Source organism: Lemur catta, chromosome 14 (genome assembly GCF_020740605.2).
Source record: "Lemur catta isolate mLemCat1 chromosome 14, mLemCat1.pri, whole genome shotgun sequence".
In the NCBI taxonomy this organism is placed as follows: Eukaryota; Metazoa; Chordata; class Mammalia; order Primates; family Lemuridae; genus Lemur; species Lemur catta.
This window is the reverse complement of record NC_059141.1, coordinates 48,153,288-48,179,693: the sequence shown is the minus strand read 5'-3', so window position 1 is coordinate 48,179,693 and position 26,406 is coordinate 48,153,288. Positions and strand designations below refer to the sequence as shown.

The 26,406-nt window shown below is 48.4% G+C and overlaps 1 protein-coding gene across 1 annotated transcript in view; it reads right to left on the bottom strand.

Annotated features, from left to right (window-relative positions):
- Positions 1-16,527: 16,527 nt before the first annotated feature.
- The window catches only part of COL13A1 (collagen type XIII alpha 1 chain), a 146,659-nt gene continuing 136,780 nt past the window's right edge, over positions 16,528-26,406 (bottom strand). Inside the window, exons 40-42 of the mRNA XM_045567914.1 lie at positions 22,704-22,790; positions 18,657-18,695; positions 16,528-16,987 (exon numbers count right to left, since the gene is read on the bottom strand). Coding sequence (XP_045423870.1) covers positions 16,985-16,987; positions 18,657-18,695; positions 22,704-22,790 — 129 coding nt within the window. The 3' untranslated portion in view covers positions 16,528-16,984. The remainder of the gene's footprint in view (positions 16,988-18,656; positions 18,696-22,703; positions 22,791-26,406) is intronic.

Here is a 26,406-nt window from a genome sequence, read left to right as displayed (position 1 = left end):
TTTCTTCAGCTATAATCTTCATTAGTGATGTCTCTGCCACTTTTCTTACTGAGGCTATTTGGAATTTTTGTTTATTTTAGATTCTATCAGTAAAACAACAACATTAATTATTTGGGCTTAACAATGCATTTTACCACTTTCTACGTGTATAATACTTTCTTGTGCCCCATGTCTTCCTTTTTGCTAGAGTACATTTTCTAGTATTAATTTCAATGAGAAGTTGATGGTCTAAGAAATATTATAACTCCTGCCATATGAACATGTCTTTATTTTGTTTTAATACTTGACTAATAGTTTGGATATAGAAATTAGGTTCAAAATTATTCTGTCTTAGAACATTGAAATTATTTCTACACTATCTCCTTTTTAATATATTTTTTGAAATAATTCCAAACACAAGGAAAAGTTACAACAGTATAAAGAATTGCAGACCACCCTTCACCCAAATTTACCCACATTTGTTGTATTATTTCTCACATTTGTTTTATTATTTTATTTTTTCTTTATCTCTTTCTATTTTCTTTTCCTGAACTCTTTGAAAGCAAGTTGTAGACATCTTTTCCCTTTACTTCTAAATATCTCAGTGTGTATTTTCTAAGGGCAAGAATATTCACTTACATAAGCTTAGACTGTATTCAAATGTTGCCAAATGCTCTGTAATGAACTTCCTACCATTTTTTCTGGCCCAAGATCTATTTAATTTTTCTGTCTCTTTGATCGCCCCTCTTTGTTAATCTGAATCAGTTTCTCAGTCTTTCTTGGTCTTTCATGACATTGATATTTTTGAAGAATATAGGGTAGTGTTTTTGTTCAGTCTCCCTCCATTACATTGTATTTTTACATCCAATGTTGCCAGTAAGAATTTGGAGGCAGAGGGATGGAACAAGAGTGTATTTAACTTAGCATAACCCATCCTCACTCTTCAAAAGCCAGGGAGATGAACAATCCACTTTTGGAATATCCAATACCCAAACTCCTCAAGGCCCGTTCAAGCTCAGAATCCCTGGAGATGCCATTTAACAGCTCCCTTTGGAGGAATTTACTTCTTTCTCAAATGAAGCATGAGCTAGGAAAGAGATCTCTGTGTGGTGGGAGCTAGCCAAACCCATCTCTCTCTGATTCCCACATAACAAATCTTATTTCTGAAAGATTGGACACTGCCTTTTTTCAATCACACTTACAGCTGTCAACAGCAGTTACAGTCACATCATATTAAAAATGCCAATGGCCACAATATATCTCCAGTTATCACTATAAACCACTATAGAATCAGAAGAGATTCAGAGTTCGATGTCTTCACTTCTATGACGAGGTAGAGGCCTTAGGAGATAAAGGGCTGGTGAAGGCACGGAACTTGTTAGTGCCACAGCCACATCTTGAATTAATATTCTGATTTATTCTTTAAAGTCGAAATGATCTAGCAATGCCAAGGAAACCACTCTTTAGCAATGGTAAAAATACAATGGACGCATTAATAAAATTAATACCAAAAAGGGGGATGGTGGACAAAGTGCATGTCTCCAGGACTAAGATGCAATGATTCTGCCAGCCCAATTAAAAGGACCAAGTGGATGATATGCATGAAGTATCCTTGGATGGGGCTCTATGAGGTCAGAAGAGAGATTGCAATTCATTATTCTAAGAGCATCTTGACTGTCAGCGCATTGAATTAAGGGGCCAGTAGCAAAGAGGTTCTTCCTAGTTAACAGCCACAAATGTGAAGGATTAAGGGTCTTTAATTCAGAGGAAAGACTCTAGCCATATAAACTTAGAGATTTATTGCCCACCCAGTGATGAGTGCTATGAAATCTGAGGTCAACATCCTTTACTACATCTGCTTTTGATCAGCTCTGCAGAGTTAGTTATTTGTGTCAAGAGTTCTTAGCCCCAAGCTAAGTGGGGGTGGGAGTGGGGTGGAGACAGAGTGGAGAGAGGGGAAGTGCTCAGAGAATTCAGTGGTCAGAAGGTTAACACTCAATACAAGCCTCCGTCAATATCTGCCCCAGGGTTTTCCTGATTACATACTTACCAGCATAATGTATAAGTTGAAAATGATAATGTGTTTTAATGTCTGTGAAATAGGTCTGGGTATTAAATAAAGCAGAGCCCATAAATGTAGGCAAAAAGTATCTGTGTTTCAATGGAAAACTATGCCTCACCTATAGCACACTGTTCTGGGTTATCACATTCTGTACCTGTGCATTGCTTGAGCTGGTTTGCAGCCCTGTGTCACTTGTAGGTAACTGGTAGATATATCAATCCTGTCCTGTCTGATAGTGATAATTGACTTTGTTTCCATTTACAACTCATCTCGACATTCCTTTACTCCTATAAATTTGTGCTTTTTTTTGACTTGTCCTTTGGATGGTAAAACATCTGTCTGGTTCCCTCATCATATGAGTCACATAAAATCTTTACCACGTGTTCATTTTTATATGTATGTGACAGGATGATTTTACCTTTTTCTGAACATTATCTTTTTAACACAAAATCCTCCCACAGCCTGATTGCTTGTGGGAAGATTCGGCCACTCTTTTTCTCTGTCTTTCCAAGGTTTGGTTACGTAGATCAGTTCTCTGGAGACTTTTTAACTAGAAATTTTAAACATCAGTCATTTAAAACACAGCTGAAATCTAAGGTACCTCTTTGTTTTACCAATTCTGCGTCAAGGAAATTCTCAAGGAAAGAGAAAGCGGAGATGGTGCTTTTATAGGCTTCGCCCTCAGAGCAGGAAGGGCTCATGGTCACACCTAATGCAAGACTCAGATCTGGAATCCACTTCTCCAGGGTCCCAGCACCACCCTGTTTTCAGAAAAGGAGGAGAGGTGGAAGGCTTTATTTTTATGACACCCCCCCTTCCCTAAAATTCCCAAACTGCATAATGCTATGATTGTATTTCTGATGGCAAAGAGAAGATGGAGGGCCCTCAGGTGACTGACAGATGGAAGCACAAGTTCCCTTCCATCAGCCCTCCACATCCCGCATCCTGAGCTGCAGCAGAGCAGATGGGACCATAGCTCCAGGGAAGGGCCGGGAGGGTCCCTTTATTCCCAGCTGCTTTTCTCATGGGCTGGAGGGAACACGATGTTGAATGACTTTGGGTGAGTCGTGTAAATTCTCAGTCTCTCATGTAGAAGGTGAGAGGGGTTGCAGATGATCTTGAAGGCTTCTTTCGGCTCTGATGTGGTAAATGTCCAAGGTCAAGCCTTGTGGTCTGTTGAAGCGAGAAGAACCTGCCAATCATCGTGGCTTTCTTTCGCATTGTACTACTTCCGTTTGGTCATTCATGAAGGATAAGAAGGGATTTCTTAGTCTGATGTAGTTATATACAGGAGTTCCTTAGATCCAAAGTAGAATTTTCCTGGGACATTCCTTGGATTCCTTCTCTTTTTGGATGGATTGTCAATTCCATGTCATTTGATTATATTTCCACCTTGGTAAAATCTTTCTTTGTGGGATGTTAGAAACTGATGAAGAAATTTTGGTTAAAACAAGAACATATTCGAACTTATGCATTTTGTTAAAAATTGTTGAAACTTATTTCTTCCCCAAATTATTTTAAAGCTCATGAAATAATTAGGATTGTTAATCACGGATCTTTTGAAGGATCAACAAGAGAAGTTAACTTTCCATTCAATTTCTTTTTGCTTTTGTCCCAAAATAAAATTCAAGCAAAATAAAATATGAAATAAAAATCTCCCATATTTATAACATGCCCATCCCCTAACCAATGGACACAGTGACAGTTAAGCCTTAGTAATTCCATGCCTCTCAGTACAACTTCCTGCTTTCAATGTATTTTGCATCTATTACCTTACTGAGTTTTTAAGAAACGACTGCAGCTGTTTTCAGTTTCAGATGAAGCCCCGAGAGGTTAAGTGGCTTAGTCAGGGTCCCGCATCTGCTAGTGAAAGAGTCAGAGCTAAAACTCACTCTTCCGTCGCTCATCTTTTCCTCTGTGTGCGACCCCATCTTACTTCCATTAGTCAGGAATGAACTCTCACTTTAATCATGAAATTCTTTCTCTTCTGAAGGACAGTAAAAATCCTTAGTAGAAATTGGATGTAATTTCTAAAAAAAAAAACCAAAAACCAAAGCCAAAAACCAAGATATAGATGATTTTGAATTTATTACTTGGGTCAATTTCCATTTTAGAAAAGACAGAAACAAAATATATACTTAATATTTACATTTTTTTTTTACAACGGCAAGTATTTACATCACAGAGAGTAAGTACAAAATAGCACATAAAAGTCTAGGACAACACAGACAGCAAGGACCACAGTTTCAGCCAGGAATTTTCTGGCTATTTTTTTTTTTCCCTTATAAAAAGTTGAAGTGCATGAGGCTAACTGTTGTTTAACCATTTTGCTAATTTAGCCAGTGACTGTTTCATCTCTTTATTTTGATGGCTTCTCCAAACAGCCTTTATTTAGAGTAAGGAGTAATTGATCTTCCCACATCACCCTCTCGGGTTTGCCTTTGATCTCCAGGATCCATATTACATTATCGTGGTTCCCATCGTTGGCCCCTGTGGGTTTCCTGTGGGTAGGACCTCTTAAAAGAGCAGTTGTATTCATTTGCTAAAATACGCCCCATCTGGGCAGTAGCAGAGCCACATTTCAAGGAATTTGGATTTATTTAGTTAAGTCTTTCCATACAAAATATTTGATTTGCAATGGGTGTCCAGCCCTGCACTTTGTAGGACCAAGGCCCAGAAAGGCTGTCACTTAGCGCACTGGTGGCTGAACTGGAACCAGAACCTGAGTCTTCTGTCTCTCCATGCAGGGACCTTACCCTGGTGTCACACTGCCCAGGATGGAGTCGTTCAGGTCAGGGAAGAAGGTCTCTTCTGAACTGAGACCACACTTCCCACCTCTGTGCATGCTGCCTCATTGGCAAACAGGGCCTGGATCACTGAATACTTCTAGAATTCCAGGTTGACACCTATCTAGAGGTGGGGAAGTGGGAAAAGCAAGAAGTGTCAAACAGATGAGGCTGTGGGTCAGCTGGTAGGGGCAAGGGTCTGTCCCCCACTCCAAAAACAATCTAGGAGCCATTCATGAAGCCATCTGCTCAGTAGGTTTTTAGGCAAACCCTGGTCACTTGGGGTGTTTTTCCCACTGTTCATTTTTAGCCTGGAAGTTAGCAAAATAGAGAGAAGATCCTACCATCAAGGATAATTTCTATCTTTGACCTGGTCTATTCAGACATTGGCAAATTGAATCACTAACGATTAAAAATTAAAGTCAGAAATGGAAATGACAGAATAGTCCTGTAGAGAAACAAGTGTTTTGAAATAGCACCTGATAATGGGAAGAAAACCCTATAGGTAGTATTTAAAAGGACCGATCTTTTAAGGTCAATATCTAACTATAAAAGAGCTTATTGCTTAAGCAAAACACTTTTCTATGTCTACTTACACAAATAACTAACATACCTTCAAAATATCCCAGACTATTAAAAAAATAAATAGTGCACCAGAAAAAATATCCAAAATTGAGAATGATAATATAATCATAGTGATAATGATCATAATAAAAAGAGACAGAACTTAAAACACCATGATATGTCAAAAGGTATTTACATGTATGAAGTTAGCAACAGCACAACATATATAAAATGGGTGTGAAGGTTTAAACATTTTAGAAATTAGCCGAAGGCTGTGAGAAGCAAAAGAAACCTCTATAATTAAGCTCATCGTGGAAATAAAATACTGTACAATTAAATATTGTACACCAAATGCACCGAGTAACAAGAAAAAAGCTTAAGTGAAAGAGTTAAGGTATCAAATGCATAAAATCCAATTGCTTCAGTAAAGATTGGTGAGAGTAGTCTGGGCTGCTGTGGAGTTTGCAGTGTTTGGGAAGAAAGAAAGTGTTGTGATGCAGGAAAGTAGGCCCCTTCCCCTTAGTCTTGTTTTCCTGGTAAAATGGTATTTTTACTGAATCACTGAAATATGATACGAGATCCTATAATCTTTCCTATAGAGAAAGCTCTCAAACTTATGGAGTAATTAAAATTCCTCAGGTCCTTTCTTAGATCGTTAACCAAGAGGCCATGGATGGCTTTGTGCTCCGTGGAGTCCAGACTAAAGGCTAGTCTGCTAGGCTGGGTGGTGTAACTGACTAAAGGAGCTGCAGGTTGTTGGAGAAGAGCTGGGGTCCAGGGCACAGGGATGCTGCCCAGCAGGGGTCTCTTTGGTCAGTGCCAAGAGGCTGAGTGTGAGGCTGAGGGCTGTGAACACCACGCACATGTGAGAACCTTGTGTGAGTGACTCAGGACACTGCTACATGAGTGGCAAACAACTGAAGAAACCAGACTTCCTTCAGGGACCCCGTCCAGTTGGGGACATCCTTGGTTGATGATTAAGTTAGTGTTTGGAGGGAGATTGGGACTGTGCCCAGCATAGCACCAGCCAGTTCCTGTGAGTTTATGTGGCAGGAAGCAGCATGCTTCTTGGCCGGTTAGCATGGTGGAACATGGCTGTGTTCTGCCTCTACCCCTGCTGGGCGAGGGCTTATGGGACACATGTTTTAACATGGTCCCTGCACAATCATATTCCCAGAGATACCACTCCATCCTGCATGAACCCACGACAACACTACATAAACCACAGGTGCTCACTTTCTCTTAAACCCAGTCTTTATAAACTCTTTTGGCAACAGAACTACTTAGAGATTTACATTTTACAGGGATCATTCTAGAGTATGTATATTGAGCTCTACTAGCCATAGTGACAGGAAGCTTGCAGACTCCTGATCATTCTTGGGGAGTACTGGGGGTCTTGGATGGCTGTGGAACTGGCTTGCTTATTTTTGCCTAAGCCATAAACCAAAGAGTTGGTTTAAAAAAAGATTATTCTAGGTTGGGCGCGGTGGCTCACGCCTGTAATCCTAGCACTCTGGGAGGCCGAGGCGGGTGGATTGCTCAAGGTCAGGAGTTCGAGATCAGCCTGAGCAAGAGCGAGACCTCGTCTCTACTAAAAAAAATAGAAAGAAATTATCTGGCCAACTAAAAAATATATATAGAAAAAAAAATTAGCCGGACATGGTGGTGCATGTCAGTAGTCCCAGCTACTTGGGAGGCTGAGGCAGTAGGATCCCTTAAGCCCAGGAGTTTGAGGTTGCTGTGAGCTAGGCTGACGCCACGGCACTCACTCTAGCCCAGGCAACAGAGCGAGACTCTGTCTCAAAAAAAAAAAAAAAAAAAAAGATTATTCTATTTTCTGCCACAAATACCAGGCACTGTGTTTCCCTGAATGTCTCTTCACTTATCAGGGACCTAGTCCCAGATTCCAACAACACGTGCACTGAAGGGAAACCAAGTGGATTCCCCCTAAAAGGAAAGAACATTTGTTGAAGTCCTTTGCTGGTCTTTCCGATATGGGGAACTTTAGCTCTTCACTGTTCACTACAACCTTCCATCCAGGTTTGGCGGGGAGAGGTTGGGCAGGAGAAAATAGACACGTGGTTAAACACAACACAATCTGATAGGCATAAGGAAAAATGTGTTTGGCTTACTGAATCCACAGAAAAGTTATGGAATTATAGAATCACACAGTGTTACATCTGATCTTCATGAGACCCTTTGCACTGGAGTCTGCTTGCTTCCTCTACTGAGATGAGCGTGTCACAGGCCTGTGCTAAGGAGTTTGCTGTGACGGATTGAACTTGAAACCAACAGGACACCCTAGAGACTTTGCTCATGACCATGAAGCCAAAAAACAAAGAAAGCACAGCATTTCTTCACCTGTAGGACCTAATTACAGTGTTTTATCAGACTTAGAATAGAAACTAAGAATAAAATAAAATAAATGAAAGTATACATTTTTTCTAAGGAACATAATAATATACTATCAAACAATCTATTTAAATGAAAGGTACCAGGAGTGTTTGGCAGGAAAACAAACTGTCAGGCCAGTTGACAAGACTGTAGATGTTTTCTCCTGGGGCATCGTTTGGTGGCGGGGGCATCTCCCGGGAGACTGAACTGAAAGGAGTGTCGGGAGCTCTTGGGGGTGGAGGGGATGGGGAGGGGATGGGAATGGGGACAAAAAGAAATAGGACAGGGACAAGGGAGGGAGCTGAGTGGTCTGGCGGTGAGACGCCAATGCAGAGAGAATTGAAACACAAAGAGAACTGGGAACCACAGGCAGGCGGATGCAAGAGCAGGTGGTGAGGAATACGAAGCCTATGCGGAAAGGACAGGGGGCATCTTGGGAGGGCAATGGCCAAGAGGACCATCCGAACTGAAGGGCCGGGGTCAGAGCTTGCTAAGGGGCTTTGGAAACCATCTCGTAAAGGTGCCAAAAGGCGGCAAGAAGGTGGCACCCTCCCGCGCCCGCTGGCCATCTGCTCCACGCAGCCAGCAGCAGCCAGCAGCAGGGCTCTGCAGGGAGGAGAAATGGGAGCACCAGACACCAGGCGCCGGCGGGTCAGCCCAGGAAATGTCCTGGGTGTTGAAAAACGACCTCTTTTTGCTAAAAGGCACCAGGGTATATGCTAGGGGCCCTGGGGCGGCCGTGCATGTGGTTGGGAGGCCTTAGGTCAGGCGGGCTTAGCACCTGGGGCCTCGCAGGAGACCCCTTCCAACCCAAAGGAGAGTTCGGGGGGAAACAACTTCTCAAAAGTCATAAAAAACATACAGAAATTAATAAAAAGAAGACATCTTACCTTAACGTTAAAACAGAAATTATAGAAAAACTTAAACCATTAGCAAACTATAGGCAGATAAATGTTTTCTTCTTCCGTATAAAAGACCCACTGCCTGCAGTACGGACAGGTCCTTACCAAAAATAATTACCACGAGAAAGACAAGTAATTCATTAGCGCTTTCACCATCGAGGGGTTACTCTTGAAAACTGTTTTTTTCCCTACTGACTCATCTACAGAACCGGTCAGATAAACTGTTGATCTTCATTATGCAATTCTGAAAATTAGGCTCTGACTAACTTTAAAAAGTACATGAAACCCTCCATTAACTGGACTGAAGTTGACCACAAGACACAATGAAATAGAACTTTTTCGCTGAAATAGTGAGGTAATGATTTTGAAACTTAAGACGTGAGATTGACCGCATGCGGAGTCTGCCCGAAGTGTCCACGAGGGCAGGAGGAAGGAGAAGGGAGGGAGAGGCAGGACCTCTTAGGCTGTGGCCAACAGAAGAGGAAAACCTCATTTGACCAGGAATACGGAAACCTGGAATTTTAGAGCAGCAAGAATTTTTTTTTTAAGTTGCTGACTTTTCTTTTTTAGGGAAATAAAAACCGCTTATGAACATTTATGGAATTCAGTTTTAAAAAGCAACTTCCTAGATCCATCCTCATGTCCCACCCCAAGCTGGACTCTGTTTCTATGTCTCCATTGTCCAGTGTCCACAATGGTTATTAATCAGGCCTTCTTCAAGGGGACAGGGAGGGCCTCTTTGAACCTAATTTTGCCAGAAATTTTAATGAACCATTCCTCAAGTGATTCCAGTTAATTGCTTGTTTATGAAAAGCAAGTTTTTTTTTCTGTACAGTAAACGCTAATAATCATATTGTATCCTTTGTACAGCTCTTTACCGCGTTCCAGGTGCTTCCGCAGACTAGCCTTCGCAGCACCTGGGAGGTAGGCAGTCCCCGCCCCATGTCACACACGAGCGAGCGTGGGAGGCACTGTCCCAAGGCCACCCCGCTAGCAAGCGTGCAGATGTCCTTCCTCCCAGCCCAGAGCTCGTTCCCACTGGCCGGGGGAGTTGCAGGCACGTTTATTTTGGCGGACTTTGCAATAAAACACTTTGTCTATGGAATGAGTGGAGTGCAAGAAAAATGTCTCTTAGCAGGCAGTTTCACTGCATTTCTTACAGCGAGCCCTAGAACTGGGCCATTTCCTCCCTAAAAAGGTGGCTGTGATGGGTTTGTCTTTCTCAACTGTTGTTGGTTTGGAGCGGGGTGGTTTGCTGGCAAGTGATGAAGACCTTTTGACTATATCCAGATATCCAGGATCCTGGGAGTCATCCGAAGTCCTCAAGCCCCTTCACTGTGTGTCTTTTTATATAGGTGTGCTTTTTGTTTCTCTCATGCCCTGGGGATGGCAGGAGGGGTGGCGGCTGGTTAACTTGGCTGTGAACAATCCTGAAGTGCCCACAGAGCCCCACGCCATGTCTGGGTAGCCACTTGGGGCCATCAGCTATGACTTTTGCCACATCCAGTTGGGCACATGTGCCCTTGACCTCATAGGGAGCCAAGATGGACCCAGGCAATCAGTCTGCAGCCCTGGATGTACTGCTCCTGCCCATGCAATGAGGCCACTGCTCCCACTGCTCCGTAAGCAGCCGAGGAGGGGAAAGAGATAAAGCTGTAAATGAAGACCAGGAGCGTGCTCTGACAGACCTTGTGCGCCAGACACTGTGAATGGGGAAAAAAAACCCCTAATATTGTTCTAATGCATTTTCTTTAAACTTCCAGGGCTAATAAAAGATGTTGTTATGGATTTAAAGTCAGAATCCCAGAATGTAAAATCACATCACCAGAGAATGCCCTGGTGGCCCAGCCTCTCCATCTTGGAATAGTCCTGGGGAAAAATTCCTTCGAGTTCTTTGTTTATTTGAGATCTTTCTTTCCTTTGAACACCCGCTGCCCTCTGTCTCTGTCTCCCCCTCCCTTTCTGTGGCAGTTGTCATTTGTGTTCTGACTTATTCCCCTAGCAGAGGTGAGAGGAGGTGAGAACAGGGGTGTGTCCACCTGGTTCAGGGACACCTGAGGCCATCAGTGAGGGGCTGAAGCTCTGATGTGGCAGGAGGCACGGAGCCGTTGCCAGAGCTCGTCCTAGAAGGGTTGGAGGATGATTGTAGACATTGGGTCATTGCTACTGTCCCCACCTCCTGGGTTGCCAGGTTGGCATCTGTTGCCAAAGCATAATTATTAACAGTGGCCTCCTTACTTACAAAGTGTCCTGGATAGGACAAGAGAATATGGTCACTCTATTCATTGAAGTAGGCAGCAAGGTGGTTTGAGTATCACGAAAAAGGGAGGTGTAAGGTGGTTAATTTCCAGGCACTGTCCCCTCAAGAATTTTGTCAAAGGAAGGGGCTTATTCCAGACCCTCTTGAAACTACATAGATTGCTGCTTCCGTCTGTGCAGGTCAGTACTGGCTGGGGCACTTCAGGGCACCTGACTAGATGTGTGAGGCTCTTGGCCCTGAGGGCCCGCCCCAGTGTCCAACGTTGTCACCATCTTGCTGGAGGGCTGCCATCCTCTACTGCGGCACTCTTCCGTGCTTTCTAAGATAAACGCTCTTTGCTTTTGCAGCTTGGTACCTTTGTCAGCTTGTGATATTTGAAAGAACCCAGGAAGTAACAGGGTTAACGGTGAAAGCACCAAAGGAAGCTGAAGGAACTCAGTTGAGAAGGAGTGGGGAGAGGTGGCCGCTGTCTGGCCACAGCCTCCCGAGGAGGCTTCCCGAGTCGGAGCAGGGCAGTGCCGGCAGCCGCTTCTGCAGAGAGGTTGCTCAGAGCACCGCAGGTCTCCGCAAGAAAGGGGAGTCCAAGAGCCGTTGAGGCCGCAGCAACAGCAGAGGGCCCGCGGCCGGGGGGTCCCAGCGGGGCTTTGCTCTTCTGGCTGCGCTCTAGTCCTCGCAGCGGGCAGGGCCCACGCTCTCCCATGGTCGCACTCCGATCACCCCGCACACCAGGCCCCCGGGAGGATTCGGCCTGCGACCCTCTGTCCAGAGGCAGCTCCACCTTCTTCCTCCTCCAAGGCGAGGCGCCTTCCCCAAGGCTCCGGGCTGGCTGGCTTCACTTCTTGGCGACTAACCAAGGACTCTGGCCCTTGAGGAGGTACGGAGAAGGTGGCATTTGAGAAGGAGCCTCGCTGGTGACCGGCACATCCTGGGGCGCCTCCCGGGCCAGGAGATCCCGCGGCCCCAGTGCCCCCTGCCGGACCCCCAGCCCCGCACAGTGTGGAGGTGCCCTCTCCACCCGCTTTCTTCCACCACAGCCTCACCTGTGCTACCCTGGTCTGAGAAGTGAGCCTGGCCCAGGCTCACAGTCTCTGGAAGACTGTATGAGGGAAAGGAGCGTGAGCCCAGGGAGGGCACCGCCTGCGTGCAGGGCCGGCTCCTTCCTCTCTGTTTTGTAATCCCTTCCTGAGACTCTTCATTCCCGTCTCGCCAGCCACCACAGTGACCTCTGTCCTCAGTGTCCCTGAGCCCTGCCTGGCTGTGCCCCTCATTTAGCACTCAGCGTACTTGTCCCTGCATTGCCGGGCAGCTCCTGGAGGGCGGGGCTGGGCTTTATGGTCCTAGACTCCCTTCCTCCCCTTCGCACTGCCTGGCGGGAAGCACAGTGCCTGTACACAGTTGGTGCTTAATAGAGCTGGCTGTGAACTCAGCAGGTCATGGATGTGTAGGAGCCAGGTCCCTGGGGAGCCTATGAATGCGAAGGACCCTGCCCTCTAAGAGTTCACCTTCTAATGTGCAGGAGCCCCTTCCCCCACTGTCACAGGTGGAAGAAGAAAGGACACTGAGTTCCAGGTAGCTGCAAGGAAGGAGAGACTCATCCAACCAGGGAACCCAGAGCGTCTTCCCAGGGCCAGGGTATCTGAGCTGGGCCCTGAACGGAGGGCGGAATTCTGGCAGGTGAGAAAGAACGGTGTTCTGGCAGATGGCCCAGCACAGAATGCGCAGGGGGCTAAGCACAGGGTGCGCAGGGCCAGGGAGCGGGCCCTGGAAAGGAGGGGGCCTCCTGGGGAGGGGCTGGGGGTTGGGAGGGCTGAGTCCGTCTACCCTCACCTGGCAGGTGCCTGGCTGAGACAGAGCTCTTCTAGGAACAGAGAGCCACTTTGCATGCGTATTGCATCCAGTTCTGCCTGAGTGAAGTCTCGACTCCCTCCCCTGTGCCATCCTCCCCATTTCTCCACCGTAAGAAGAGCAGCTGCTTCAAGGAAACCTTGAAAGCTCTGCCGCTTTGAGACGTGAGCAGAGGTCCTCCCCTGCTCCCCTTCTCTGCTCTCCATCCTGGCGTGGTGTTCTTTTTCTGAATCGCTCGCCAGGAGCCTGCCCTTCTCTTCTTTTTAAATGATGTGTAGTCTTGGGTGCTTGCCATCTCACGTTGCCTGAAAGTGTGTCCAAGTCCAGGGCATGGGGAGAGAGCTGGCTGTTGGAGTGTGTGGGGAGGGACACGGAGGGCCTGGGGGCAGGGGAGGTGGGCAAGCACAGTGTCCCTGAGCGCTCCCCTGCGTGCCAGGTGGTCAGAGCTGTGTTGCTCACTCTCTGATACGTTCTCTGTGTAGGCAACGTGAGAAACAACCCCCGTGGCTGTTCTTGCGCTAAGGAAAGCTGACCTCACTCACCCTACGGCCATTGGACTTTCGTTATTCAGGGTTGCAAAGCACACGCATGCTGCACACAGTTTTGCAATGTCAATGCCATGCATGATACTGCCACAGCCAAATAACTCTAGGTGGCAGGGGCATGGGGGAGGCTCAGAAGGCTCCAGTGTCCACAACGCTCCCAGGAGCTGACCTGCCTGTGGAACCAGAGGGCTTCAGGATGTCAGAGCTGGAGGGGCCCATGGGGGTCACCCCCAGTTTAACTTCCTCACTTTCATGCTTGGGTAACCTGAGACCTGGAGTAAGCTGCCCAAGGCCAGATGGCTAGTCAACAGCAGAGAAAGAACTAGAAGCCCAGGCTCTGGACTTGCTGGCCAGTGCCCTTCTCCTCTTAGGGCTAACGCTAACGCTCCCCAGCCCCGGCCCCTCACATTCTGCCAGGTGAGGTCGGGGCTCTGGGCAGGGAGGCAAGCACAGGGGACGTGTGGGAGGTGACATGTCTTCCCCCAGCAAGGTGGGGCTTCTTTTGGCCCACATGACAATGCCACATGAGTCACCAGCCTTCGGGAGAGTCATTATTCAGGCCTAGATGAACCTGTCACACTGTCACCCACCGGGGCACTGGGTAGGTCTTTGCATGTCTCCAGGTGGACAATACTGGGCAACCATGTGTTCCCCTGTGCCAGGGCCCAGAGCAGTGGGCACTGGGAGGGGAGACTGAACCATAGCAGACCCAGCGCCTGACGGTTTACAAAGAGCTCTCACCAACATGCCTGTGGTCTGCCCAGTGGGAAGCGCTGGGTGCGTCTCTGGCTCCCTGGGCAGGCAGGTCTCACCAGGAGGGGCTGCAAGTCCCCAAGAATGGAAAGAGCATCTTTAGCCTCTGTGTGAGCCCTTGGTGTGGCCTTGCCCTGGTCCCTCCTGCAGTGCACCTGCGTCTGCCAGTCTAGCCCAATGACTCTATCTCGCCTCGTCCTCCTGGTCTCCGGGTGCCAGTACTGCCACCCAGCTACTCTGCAAACTTGACCACCTGCCTTCCCCCTCCTCACCTCCGCACTGCATTTGTCATGTAGTTAAGATTCAAGAGGAGAGGCCAGGGGTGGGCGGCCCTGAAGTCAGGAGCCTGGGGTGTGTGCGGCAGCTCTGTGACAGGCAGGGCTCCTGGGAGAGGGATAAGGAGGCACCAGCCATGCGGGGAGGCCATGTGTTTACGCACACGGAGCCAGACCTCAGCGGACTGCGACCCACTGGGTGGGGCAGTGTGGGCCCTGATCATTCATTTTTTTCTGCGACTACCAGGTGGCTTGAAGTGACGAGTGCGGCTCCGCCTCAGCAAGGCGAGGACCTTCCTGCCCACTGGGGCTGCCCTGCCAGCGCTGCCTCCTCTATACTTGTTTTATCTTAACCCTGACTTTTAAACTTCTCTTTACACATATTTCTATTTTATTATACATATGTGTGTAAGTGACCTGGAATCCTTTGGGCACCAGCTGAGGTGTAATGAGTACATGACTAACCCCAGGACTGAAAAAAAGAGAAGAGGTTTCTCTTTGCCCAGTTGCCCAGAATATTCAGCTGACATAAAGTCCCAGTTTGGGGGACTCCAGCCAATGTCCTACTCGATTCTCAGCTCATCCGTAAACTCCGATTGTTGCAGCCAGGGCCTGAAAGGGAACCAGGCGGTGGGTTTACAGGAACTACGTTACACCCTGATTTCTCGGGACCTCACCTGTGGTGTGAGGGGGGTGGCACTGGAGATGGTGTCACCTGCAGAGTTAGGGTGACAGTAAATTCCAAAAAGCAGAGGACATGGGCAGGGCAGTGTTATGACTTTTAGGGGCCCTGGGCATTTTTGCCTTGGTGGGTTCCTTCCTCCACAAAAAAAAAAAAATACAAAAAATTATATTTTACGACTGCACTGGTAGAAAGACGAAAATAATCCTGGCCAGATTCGTTCTTATTTATTCACTTTTTTCTTCTGAATTAAAAAAAAAGTAAAAACTCAAATATTTTTGTGGCACCTCAAAGTTCCTTGCGGCCACCATGGCTGAGGGAGGAGGTGGCCCTGGGCAGGATCACAGGAATCTGGCCCAGGGCAAGAAGTGACCCCAGGCTCAGGATGACTTGGAAGGTGCTAGATTCTGGAATTGGCTGCTCCTTCCGCCTCATGGGAAGGGGGCAGATAAGCTTCATTTGCATCCACAGAGGTCAACTCTTGTTCAGCCGTTGCCTGGGGCCAAGGAAGACAGGACTTAGAGGAGGAAGGTGTCCAGTTTCCAACATAGCCGAGTGGACACTTAGAGTAAGAATGTCAGCCTAGTCTGACGGCATGTGGGTGGCACGTGGTTCCACCAACATCAGAGCTTGGGAGTGTGGCCTCACCACCACACATGGCAGGGGCGTCATGAGTGTGAAGTCCACCCGTTAGAGTTTGTGTGGCTGCGTGGGGACACAATCTGGGTTTCAGTCTCCCTTTGTGCCGTCTATAAAGAAAGGATGGATAGAGAAAATGTAGAATGTGAGCAAGATGGGGGTGTTTAAACTCCTGAAGTCGCTTCTTCCTCTCAAGTCCTTTCAAAGCACCTGTCTATGCTGTACAAGAGCCAACAATAAACCTGTAGGCTGCACCATAGCTAATACTCACCTAGCCAGTAAAATCCAGTTTCTGGTGATTTCCTAAGCAGGGCATTATGAATGGAAAGCAATAAAGCCTATTTCTTAAAAAATAAAAACAACTTCAGATGGGCCCAGTCTGGCCCAGATTTGTGTGTGTTCCCCACATGTTCTTTGTGGGGTGGGGATGGCCATCGAGGCAGAGCTCCTGCAGCCGCTTGTTGTGAGTGGACCCCCAAGTTCAAGTCAAGTGAGCAGCCACGATCACAATAGTCGGTACGAGTGACTGTAGCTCAAAAGGGGAAGACCAAACCAAACCAAACCAAAACAAGCAAAAAGCCCCACCCCAAACCAAAAGCTGTAGCAAATGGCCCCTTCGTAATCCGGGGGGCCCTCAGCACAACTGAGCCTTCAATGCTCAAGCAGCAAGCTCTGCGATGAACTCGGGATCTGTGACAATAGACATTGCTTAATAGAGTCCCCTCCTTCCCTCTGCTCGCCTTCACGTTTCAAAACTTTACTCCAAACTTCCGAAGACCCCTACTTCTGGGACTTGTTGATTTCACAAGAATGTATTTAACGTAATGATTAATCAGGATCATGAATTGCCATGTTTCTTTTTTTTTAATAATGAAAATCCATAAGGGTTTAAAATGTTCTTAGACACACCTAGCTTGGCAAACATCACAGACACTCACATTCGTGTGAATACACAGGAAAGCTGGCCAGCACCTCGGTGCCAGCTGGCCCGCTTTGGCACCGGGACACAATAATTTATTAAGCTTCAATACTTAATAAGTGTGCACAAATATCATGCAAACATTACGCCCATACTCACAAACAAAAAGTGTATTAGGAACATAGACTTATACAAAACATCTTGTAAACAAAAGGGAAGGGGTTGATGTTTTCTGTACAAAATATGCAGGTTTCTCTTTTTCTTTTTTAATAATCTGTAAGATGCATCATACTTCTGGCATTTTCAAAAAGTGAAAACTGTATAAAAATAAATATTCTATGTACAAACACACACACAGGCCAATCCAAGGTTAGAGGCATCACTGCAAAATAAAAACAAAAACAAAAAACAACATTCGGTCAGTTTCCGTGGGTCTGTGAGTGTTTATTTCCCTTGTAGGAAAGGAGGTAAACCTCGTCCTGGGTTGGATGGGAGCTCTGGGTAAGGGGACTGAGGGAACCATGAGCCCCCCAGGGGGAAGGAACTGGTGGCTACTGTAAGCCCCCTGAGGGTGGGAAACCCAGCTTTCACCTCTCTGTCAATCCCCTTCATGGCCTCTAGAGGGCACCCCCTCTCTCCACTTCCTGCAGAGGCCCAGCTGTGCGATGACCCCGCTGTCCCAGATGGATGGTTAGGTGTGAATGAACAGTCACAGTCTCGCTGCTTCTCCAAGACACGGAAGCTCTTGAGAGTGGCTGTTCTTCCCCTGCTAAGCCCACCCGTTTGTATCTCCTAACCATCAGCAGCAATCTTGAAGAGGAAAATCCTGTTCTTAGGGGGCCAGGGGGTCTGGGGTCTTACTCGACACCCCTTGGCCCTGCTTTTGTGGTGCTGTAACTAGGTCTAGGTGGGGCTCCACAAAGGGGTGAGGCCGGCTTGAGGGGCAGATCCTGGGGAGCCATGTCCCCTGAGAGCTGAGCTTTCTTTTCTTAGTTAGTGGGCTCTCTAGGTACCGGGCAAGTAGGTACTCAACCTAGGGCCTGGCTGCCTGGTGGTTTCACTGCTTTTACCCAGTCCTGTGAATTAATGAGATTTTGGGCATCTTAGTGCAGGGGAGCTTATTCATCACATCCTCACATCATAAGTGTGACTTTGCTGTCCCTGGAACAGGCCTGGATTAGCTAAGCACAGACTCTTGAACAGATTGGGGTCCCCAGACCTTTTATGAGGACAAACCAACACCCCAAGGCCTGGGGGGCTGGTGAGAACACCTTGAGTGGGAGGCAAGGTGGGAGGACGGGCCTGGGGCAGCATGGCAGCCGCCCCCTCTGCTGGGAGCCAAGGGGGCTTCTGGGTTAGCAATCCGATGGCCCCGGTCAGCCTGGGGAGCCCTGCACTTTGGGGAGCCATGGTTGAGTGGGCACAGCCCTGTGGCGTCAGACTGCTTTCATGGTGGAACTGCCAAGGCACTGTGAATAAGTGAAAACTCACTGTTGGAGGGAACCCTGGGGACCCAGGCGAGACGGGGCTGCAGGTCACATGTGTGGAAGCAGCAGGCTCTGACAGCTTAAGTTCAAGGGGAAGGGTGAGTGGTGAGCAGGGAAGTCCCTAGGAGGAGGCATAGGAGCTGTGGAGTGTAGAGTTTAAGCAACTTAGGTATCCTCCACCTGGATAAATGTCATCATATGGCTCAAATGACCTCATATGAACACTATGAGAGTAGCTGATTGATAACTAATTTAAAAACATGGTCTGGAAGTCCTTGGAGGAGAGGCACTACATAAATCGGCCACACAAGGCATAAAGATGTCACCTGTGTGGCTACATGGAAATTCCATATACCCGGGGTGTGCTGATACCTTAAGAAGCATTTTTAAATGTTCTCTAAGTGTGTGCAGTGCATGGGATGTTTAATGGGCACCCTGCCTTTGTGATAGCCTTTTTTGACCCATGTCTTGCTGCCTCATCTGTAGAAGGCAGAATGTAAATTGTCAGATCTTTACCGCACCGTTGAGAGCGGAGCCCCAGTGCAAACGGCTGGGACACCCTACCTTGTTCCAGCAGCCCTGGACTGGCAAGCCGTCTTCGCCCTGCGATGAGGAAGGAAGGCAGAGGGCTCAGACTCTTTGGAACGGTCCACCAAGCAGGCAGGACAGGGGTAACAAGGGCCACAAACATTTTGGCAGCTGATTGGGCCCCGATCCCCCCACTCTTGTCGATTTCTTTTCTCTACTCCAGTTTAGAACTTCGGAAATGGGTGGGAAACAAATCCGGCTGTTTCCCCATTGGCTAAGGTCGCATGTAGCTGCACTGCAAGGCCAGGAGGGGCTGTCCTAGCCTGTGGGCTCGGCCAGCAGAGATGTCCTTGAGTGCCATGAGAGAACAGTCTCTGCTCTAGCTCTGCGGAGTGCGATTGTTCACTGGCAAGTCACTCTGCACTTGGGGGCCTCAGTTTCCTCCTCTGTAAAACCTGGGCAAGGGCAGCTGCTTAAAGTGACCTCTACGGATCCTCCAGCCCTCCCACTCTCTTGTCTCTCTTCCTAAGCAGTGGGCGGAGGACATCTAGACGGTTCCTGCAAGGTGATCAATACTAGGGTCAGGATGGGGGGCACAAAGGGACAGGCAGCCTCATGGGTATTGCAGCACAGCCCGGAGACGCCTTCTGCAAGAAGACATGGGTTTCTGGCACAGTCTTATCCATTGCCGGGAATTTGGGGGTGAAGTGCGGTAGCAGGGCAGGAATCACCTCTACACTGTTTGTCTCCTTTGTCGGAGGCAACCACAGAGCACCCTTAGCCTCAGGATGTTCTGCCCACAGTGGTGGAAACCTTCCTGAGTCTTCTCCAGCCCTAATATCCTGGCCTCTCTGGCATGCCCTGCGGGGGCGGGGAATCTAGAAATTGAGAGACAAGATGGGGAGGGCAAGGCTGAATGAACCAAGGGCAAAGATCTGGTTCTCAGTCCAAGTCTCCTAGAAAGGCAGCCCAGATTCCAGAATTCCAGGCTCCAGGGCAGAGAGAGATGGACACGGGGTTTCGGGAGAGTGGAGCGAGTGCTCGGTCTGAGGGAGGTGGTTGAGTGGGAGTCCTCTGTGCCCCGACCGACTTCACCCGCCCACCCACGCCAGGCGCCTAAACCTCTCGTCACCTGGTATTCTGCAGGTACGGGCCTCAACAGGGAGGGCTGAGGAAGCCTGGTTATCTTGTACTAAAAATCACAATCAATAGCTGCCCCCTGCCCCCAAGTCCATACTAACACAGCGCAGGAGGCAGAATGAGCAACAACGAAGGGAAGATCTGAACACTTCCATAGCAAAATCAACAGACAAACAGCACGTCGGTAGGGGATGTGATTGGAGAAAATGCCATTTTGCACGGAGAGTCAGATAAGGATGACTTGCATTTTCCCCTCTGGGCCAGGGAGGAGACTGCAGGGGGTGGGGTGGTGCATTCCACGTTTCACAATGACCCTCTGCCCCCTTGACCAGCCCACCACGGTGCAGCACACTTCACACGGACTCTGGAAGGGAGAGGAGCCCCCGCGGGCCGGAGCGGCATTCCCATTGGCACGTGGGTGGTGGCAGGGATGTGGGCAGGCGGAGAACAGAGAACGGGAAGTAATGTATGGGGAGGAGCAGGGAGGCCAACGCTGCTGCCAGCAGGTTTTTAGATTGTGGCCGAGGGAGGACCTGGCTGGTGATTAATGGAGGTGCTTTGAAGGGACCAGGAAATTCCAGCTAAGAACAGCGCCTGGGCATGCTGCATGCACGGGTTCAACAGGCAGGACCAGCGGGGGACGAGAAGCTGCCACTTGGCGTGTCCTGTGTTCTCCTTTCATTGCATATGCTCATCCTAAAATGTCCCTAGTGCCCTTAGAGGGGCTCCTCGGTCACCTTTCAGGGTCACACAGCATATTTTCTTATACTTTTTTCTCCTCTGTTTGAAGAGAATCCCTGTGTGACCCCAGGGTAGGGATGTGAGGCTGGAAATTCTCATCTGACTCTTATTGCTATGAAAGTAGCTCTTGAACTCCAAACCTACTGGCGAGATTTAGGCAGTAACCTCTCCAGCCAATCACCTTGGAATGAAGCATCATCTTCTGCTTCTTTTGCAGTAAGAGGATTGGTGTGGAGGCTAGAGTGTCCCCGCCTAGAGAGGGACTGGGTGGGTGGGAATGAACTGCTACCACTTAGCCTGGGACGTCCTTGGAAGAGCAGTCCCTACCTCCTCCTTAGCTATGTTCTCGACCATTCCGTCTTTCCCAGACTCTGCGGTGGCGAGCCATCTGACCACGAAAGAAAGGGATGCCAAGGGAGGGTTTTGTAATGTCTTCCGGGGTTTAAGCAAAAAGGGCAAACCTTTTAGGATCTAAAAACTTAATCTCAGACCATCCCCTAGTTCTGAGGGTGTCACTTGGGCAATGACCCAGGACCCAGCCTGGAGGAATAGACTGGAAGAACTTCCACCTGGGTTCTAGAACTTCTCAGTCTACCCTGTATCTATGAGCATGCCCATCTGTCCCCTGCCAAATCATGAGGTGCTGGAACGGCTGGAGGTAGGGGGCTGTCTCAGGAATTCGTTCAAATATTTTGCTGGGTGTTCGGCCAGTGCACTCTGAACTAACTGCACGGCATGGAGGAAAAGAAGTCACAGTTCTAAGAACTTGTCCAGAGAATCCCCCTTTCCTAGTTTGACCTCTGGTGGCAGATTTGTTTAGAAGCTGTTTGGAAAGGAGTATCAGATGCAGCCAAAGCCAACTTCAGGGTGGGAGGGACGGCTCACATTAAGGTGATGTGCTTTAGAAGCAGCTGCAGCAGGAAACCAAGAAAACATCCTGGTAAACTTTGCATGCAAGAGGGTGGCATGGCCGGGAGCCCCCAGAGCACTCGCCAAGGCAAGGTGACCCTTGGCGTTTACAGAGTGGAGAAGCAGGAAGTAGGGACAGGGCAGCAGGAGGAGCGTGGGGGGCGGCTGGAGAGGCAGCAGGCACGAACCACACACGTGGGGAAGCCCAAATCGGCCATGCAGGCAAGGGAGGGCGATGCCATACCAATGGGCACGGGGCATCCAGTCCGTCCAGCCCTGGTAACCCCGGCTCCCCTTTCTCTCCTTTAAAACCTCGGTGTCCCTGTTCACAAAACCAACCACGATGATTATTTAGGTCAAGGCTGGCCAGCTCCCACTGTGGAGTGGAGAGGCCCAGTCCTACCCTGGCCAGGATGCAGGACCCTTGAGGCATCTGCAAATAGGGGCTAAATCCCAGTGGACTCCCCGGTCTCCCAAATTCAGCATTTGTGCTCTCCTCGTGCTCCGGAGAATTCTGCTTTGGAACACATACAACCAGCCCCTTCTCTGCCGACCCCCTCTCCCTCTGCAGACTTCCTTGGAGCAAACGCAGATAAACTGCAACATTAGTGCATCCTACTTTTCAGAACCTTCGCATGAATTGAAACGGCACTGAAGAAGCCTGGCAGATGTGCCCCAAATCATGAATTGTTGGCTCATCTGGGACGGCTTCCTGTGGGGCATCTGTGCCCCGATTCTGGTCTGCAGCTTCAGAGGTTTTAGCTGGATGCCTGGGGAGTGTCGAGAGGCTGTGTATTAAAAGCCCCTCGTCCGGCCTTGTTCTGCCCAGTTTTGAGTATCAGTGGCCCCTAGGAGATGCCACCTCTGGTGTCCTGCATCCTGACCAAGTAAGGATTCAGACAGCTTGAACCGCTGGCCCACAGAGGTGGCCACAAAACGAAGAAGGCAAATCCGTGGCTCACAAATGCTACATAGGCTTCCAAAGCCACCTTGGAGCCTAGAGCTGAGGCCCTCTCTGAAAACCCCTTTCCTCATAGTTCCCACACATCAGTTGTTCTGCATCTTCAAAGGAAAGGGATTCAAAGGAAGGGATTTAGCCAGAATTACTTGCAGCTGTGGTTTTAGGGCAAAACCAACAGCAGGCAGAATTTCACCAGTCAAATGAACGGGTAGGTTTTGGTAGCATCAGTGTAGTCATTTGGTTCTCATCTCAGCTGATCTGCCTTCTTTGTTTCCAATTTGCAAACCTCAAGGAAAAAACCAGAAGGATGCGAGTGATAAACAAAAACATACCAATGGGCAGGGGGCATCTAATCCAGGCGCTCCTTGGTCTCCCTTATCCCCTTTAGGCCCTCTAGAGCCTTTCTTCCCCCTCTCCCCCTGTAAATAATGGTTTAGTCCGAGAAAAAAAACAACATCAAAACTTTAGGATCATTCATGTGTTAAGGTTAGAGACAGAAAAAGAAAATTCAAGAGGGAAAAATAGATTCTCTTAAGTAGGATATTCTCCCCAATATGATTTGGGGTCGATGCCCACCTCCCCGCTCTGAGAATTTGGCTGAGGTGGGTGGGAGGGGCAGGGGAGGAAAGTGGGGCTGGGGGCACGGAGCAGCAGGGCTCAGAGCTGCAGGTGGAGGGACTGGCAGAGTGAAGGTGCTGTTGGCCAGTTTTGCTAACACGAAGCCCACGTGGGACCGTGCTGAACACACTGGCTGGAGACCAACTGCTTTCTCTTCAAAGGTCTATATTTGAAAGGCTTTGGACTGCAAAACTTTTGTCCCAGTTGTTTTTCATCCTTTGCCAGTCTATTAGGAGGCAAGTGATTTTATTTAGAGCTGTGGGGTGTGTGCATATGTGTGTCTGCGTGTGAACACAGCATGTCTAATCATATGCATGTACATGCTTGTGCCTATGTGTGTATGCATGAGTGTGCAGGCATGTGCATGTGTGTGACTATATGAATGCATGTGGGTATGTGATTGTGCATGTGTCCACATGTGTGTGTGCATGAGTATCTAGGACTCTCAAGTGGCCCCTGGTTTGAGAACTGAGTCCTCCCATTCTCAGTGTGTCTGGTTCATCCTGGTCTAAAGTCACACACAGCTACTCCTTTATGAACATGTTGGTTCAGGAAATTCATTTGTTTCTGACCAGCTTCAGTAAATATCATTTTTCTAAGTTGAATCCTGTTTTGCATGTGTCAGGCTCTGTTTAAAGAAAGGCTATGGGGAATTCTTTGTAAAAATGAAGCACCACCTCTGTAATGAATGTGAATCTGCAATTTCATATGTGTGTTTCTTTAAAAGGGGGCCAAGTGTGCCCCTAGGGAGTCTCCCTGGGAGCTTTCACTAGGCAAGGCTGATTATCTGAAGCTCGGGTACTGCCACAGTGTCACTCCAGGGTGACCAGACCCTGAAGGCTGGGCAGCATATTGGTCAGAACAAAGGCTTGGAGTCAGAGCTGGTTCTGCCAGTTATTAGCAGTGTGACTTTGGGAAGCTACTGGACCTCTCTGAGCCTCAGTTTCTTCACCTATAAAATGGGTACAACAACAGCTGCCTCAAAAACTTGTTGTGAGGTCTTTGTGCACATTAAATGCATATAGTATGTGCTCAGTAAATGATAGCTACTTCATAATGATAATAATAATGATTATTATTTCTTGTTAGCCCATATAGCAGTCAAAGCCACTGCCAGAGGGAAGTCTCGGGGTCAGAGGTCTTGCCACATGTAGTGTTCCTGCAGTACAAGTTCATAGAGGAAGGCAGAAGAGTTATAATAGTTTTGATGTTTCTCTGAATCTTTGGAAATCACTCAAATTTCTTGGTTCCAGAAGTTGTCTGCAATTGCGTTCTTCTAAATGAATTTTCTAAAACGCAAATCCTTACTTAGATAATGACATGTGTTTAAGACAAAACAAGTATGTGCATATTAGGTGTAATCCCACTGGCTTGAAGATAGGTCTGCCAAGAAGAACATCGTGGCATGAACAATCCCCGAGTGGTGGACAAGCAAAACTGCCAGCTCTCTGAATGGGGATGCCTCACGGCAAACTTTCTCAGGAGCGTGGCCCCTTATTCTCTGGGTCGTGAGCACAGTTTCCTAATGAAGAAGGAGGGAGAGCAGCTGACGAGTGCGTGGTTCCAGGTCCCGATGATTTGCCCCAGGTAACAGACAGCTGTGTGTTTCACAGGGGTATCTTGCACTATGGGCGCCATGTTCTAAGGGCCTGGGCAATCGCCCAACTCAGGTGGCCTTTGAAGACGTTAGAGTAGTAGCTTCACCTGCACTCTGCCTGTCTCCCACCCCAGAGTGACACGAAACAGGCCCTGGCAAAGAGAGAGATCCAGCTGGTGAGGGGCAAGGGACAAATAAAGTCAAGGAGCAGCAGCTTCTTAGAAATATAAATAAATGTATACAGAATGATTTTAGAGGAAATAAATTGGAAGCTTTGAGGGGAGGGAAAGGATGAGGGATATGGGATTATTATAATGGGGTGAACATATCTAGGCGGAGAAAGATGGAAGGAGGAAAGGAAGGAAGAGGCAGGCCCAGGCCAAAAGAGAAAGTGGAGGAGGGAGCGGGGAGGAGGCAGGATGGGCTTGGGGAGGCCAGACGCCCCCTCCGGGGGGGTGGGCAGCACAGAGGGCAGCCTCACTGCATGCAGCCGGACCTTCTCAGCTGGCCGGCTTTCGGGCAGCTCCACGGAAATCCGTGATTTTCCCAATGATCAAATTGCTAGATTCACACCACCCTTTATCCTTTGACTGATTTCTTATCCTTAAAGGTGGTCACAGAGCCCTTAGTGACAAGGGCAGAATGTTGTTTCCATTGGCATGTTGTCCTTAGAAAGATCCCCATTTCGGGCTCTGGGATGGGAGAAAATACGTCAAATAGTAGGAAAGGGAAATGGAGAAGAAATATTTCCCCACTGATTCCTGGGGCCTCAGTGGATCACTCAACACTCGTGGTCCCTTCAGCATCCAAGCCACCAGCCCCCCCTCCCTCCATCTGTGACAGGGGTGCTTGGCCGCCCAAAGCACACAGTCACCACCATTTGAAAGACTGACTTCGCAGCCTCCAAATGGCTCAGTGTCCCACTCAAGCCAACTGAAAAAGTCTTAAGAAATAGGTTTATAAATATTAATTGAATATTATAGAGAAAACCAGAACACTTTAGAAATAAATTAGAAAGGAAGTTAGTCTGCCAACTCAGAGGTGGAATGATCAAAGTTTTTAGGGGCCTGGATTCTTTGATGCTACACTGGGGAACGTGCTTAAGAGGCTGGCCACGTATCTGGTCTGTTTATTCCAGTGGTTTTAGACCTGGTCTTCCCGTGGACAGTCTGGTAGGAGTAGCTCTGTCTGCTCCCTCTTGTTTCTAGAATCCGTGGGACACATGGAGCTGCTTTGGACCAGTTGCCAGTGAAGAGTATTTAGGGGTACAGAAGTGCTCAGTAGATGCAGCTTAAATTGAAGAGGATGGAATTAATGGTGCCAGGTGTAAATACACATTCTGGCACTTGCTCTTCCGAATGTGGTATCAGGATCAAAGATCAGCCATGAGACCTGGGTTTTAGAAGCCACCTACTCTGCCGTTCACCGTCAGTGGGAACTCAGGACATTTCATCATCATTCTGGACCTAATTTCTCCATCTGTTCCCCGCCGCATACCCCCCAGTTCCTTCTTCTCTAAGAGCCTGGGAGTCTGACCGGCTAGCACACATGCTTGGGCCTCTAGGGGCGCACTGGGAACACCGTGCAGCCGCAGTGGATGGGACATTCTAGAAAGGAACCCACGGGTCATCTCTTGGTCAGATGTAGTTAGATTATCCCTGCTGCGCCCAGATGCTGAAGGCTGTGGCATGTGTAATGCACCATCACATAGCTGTGGGTGCCATGGACCTTCAGTAAGTAAGCACATCCTGGTGAAGGTGGCAGGAACCAGAGGGACAGAAAGGGGGCTATGCGGGCACGCTTCGTTTTGTAGTCCTGCT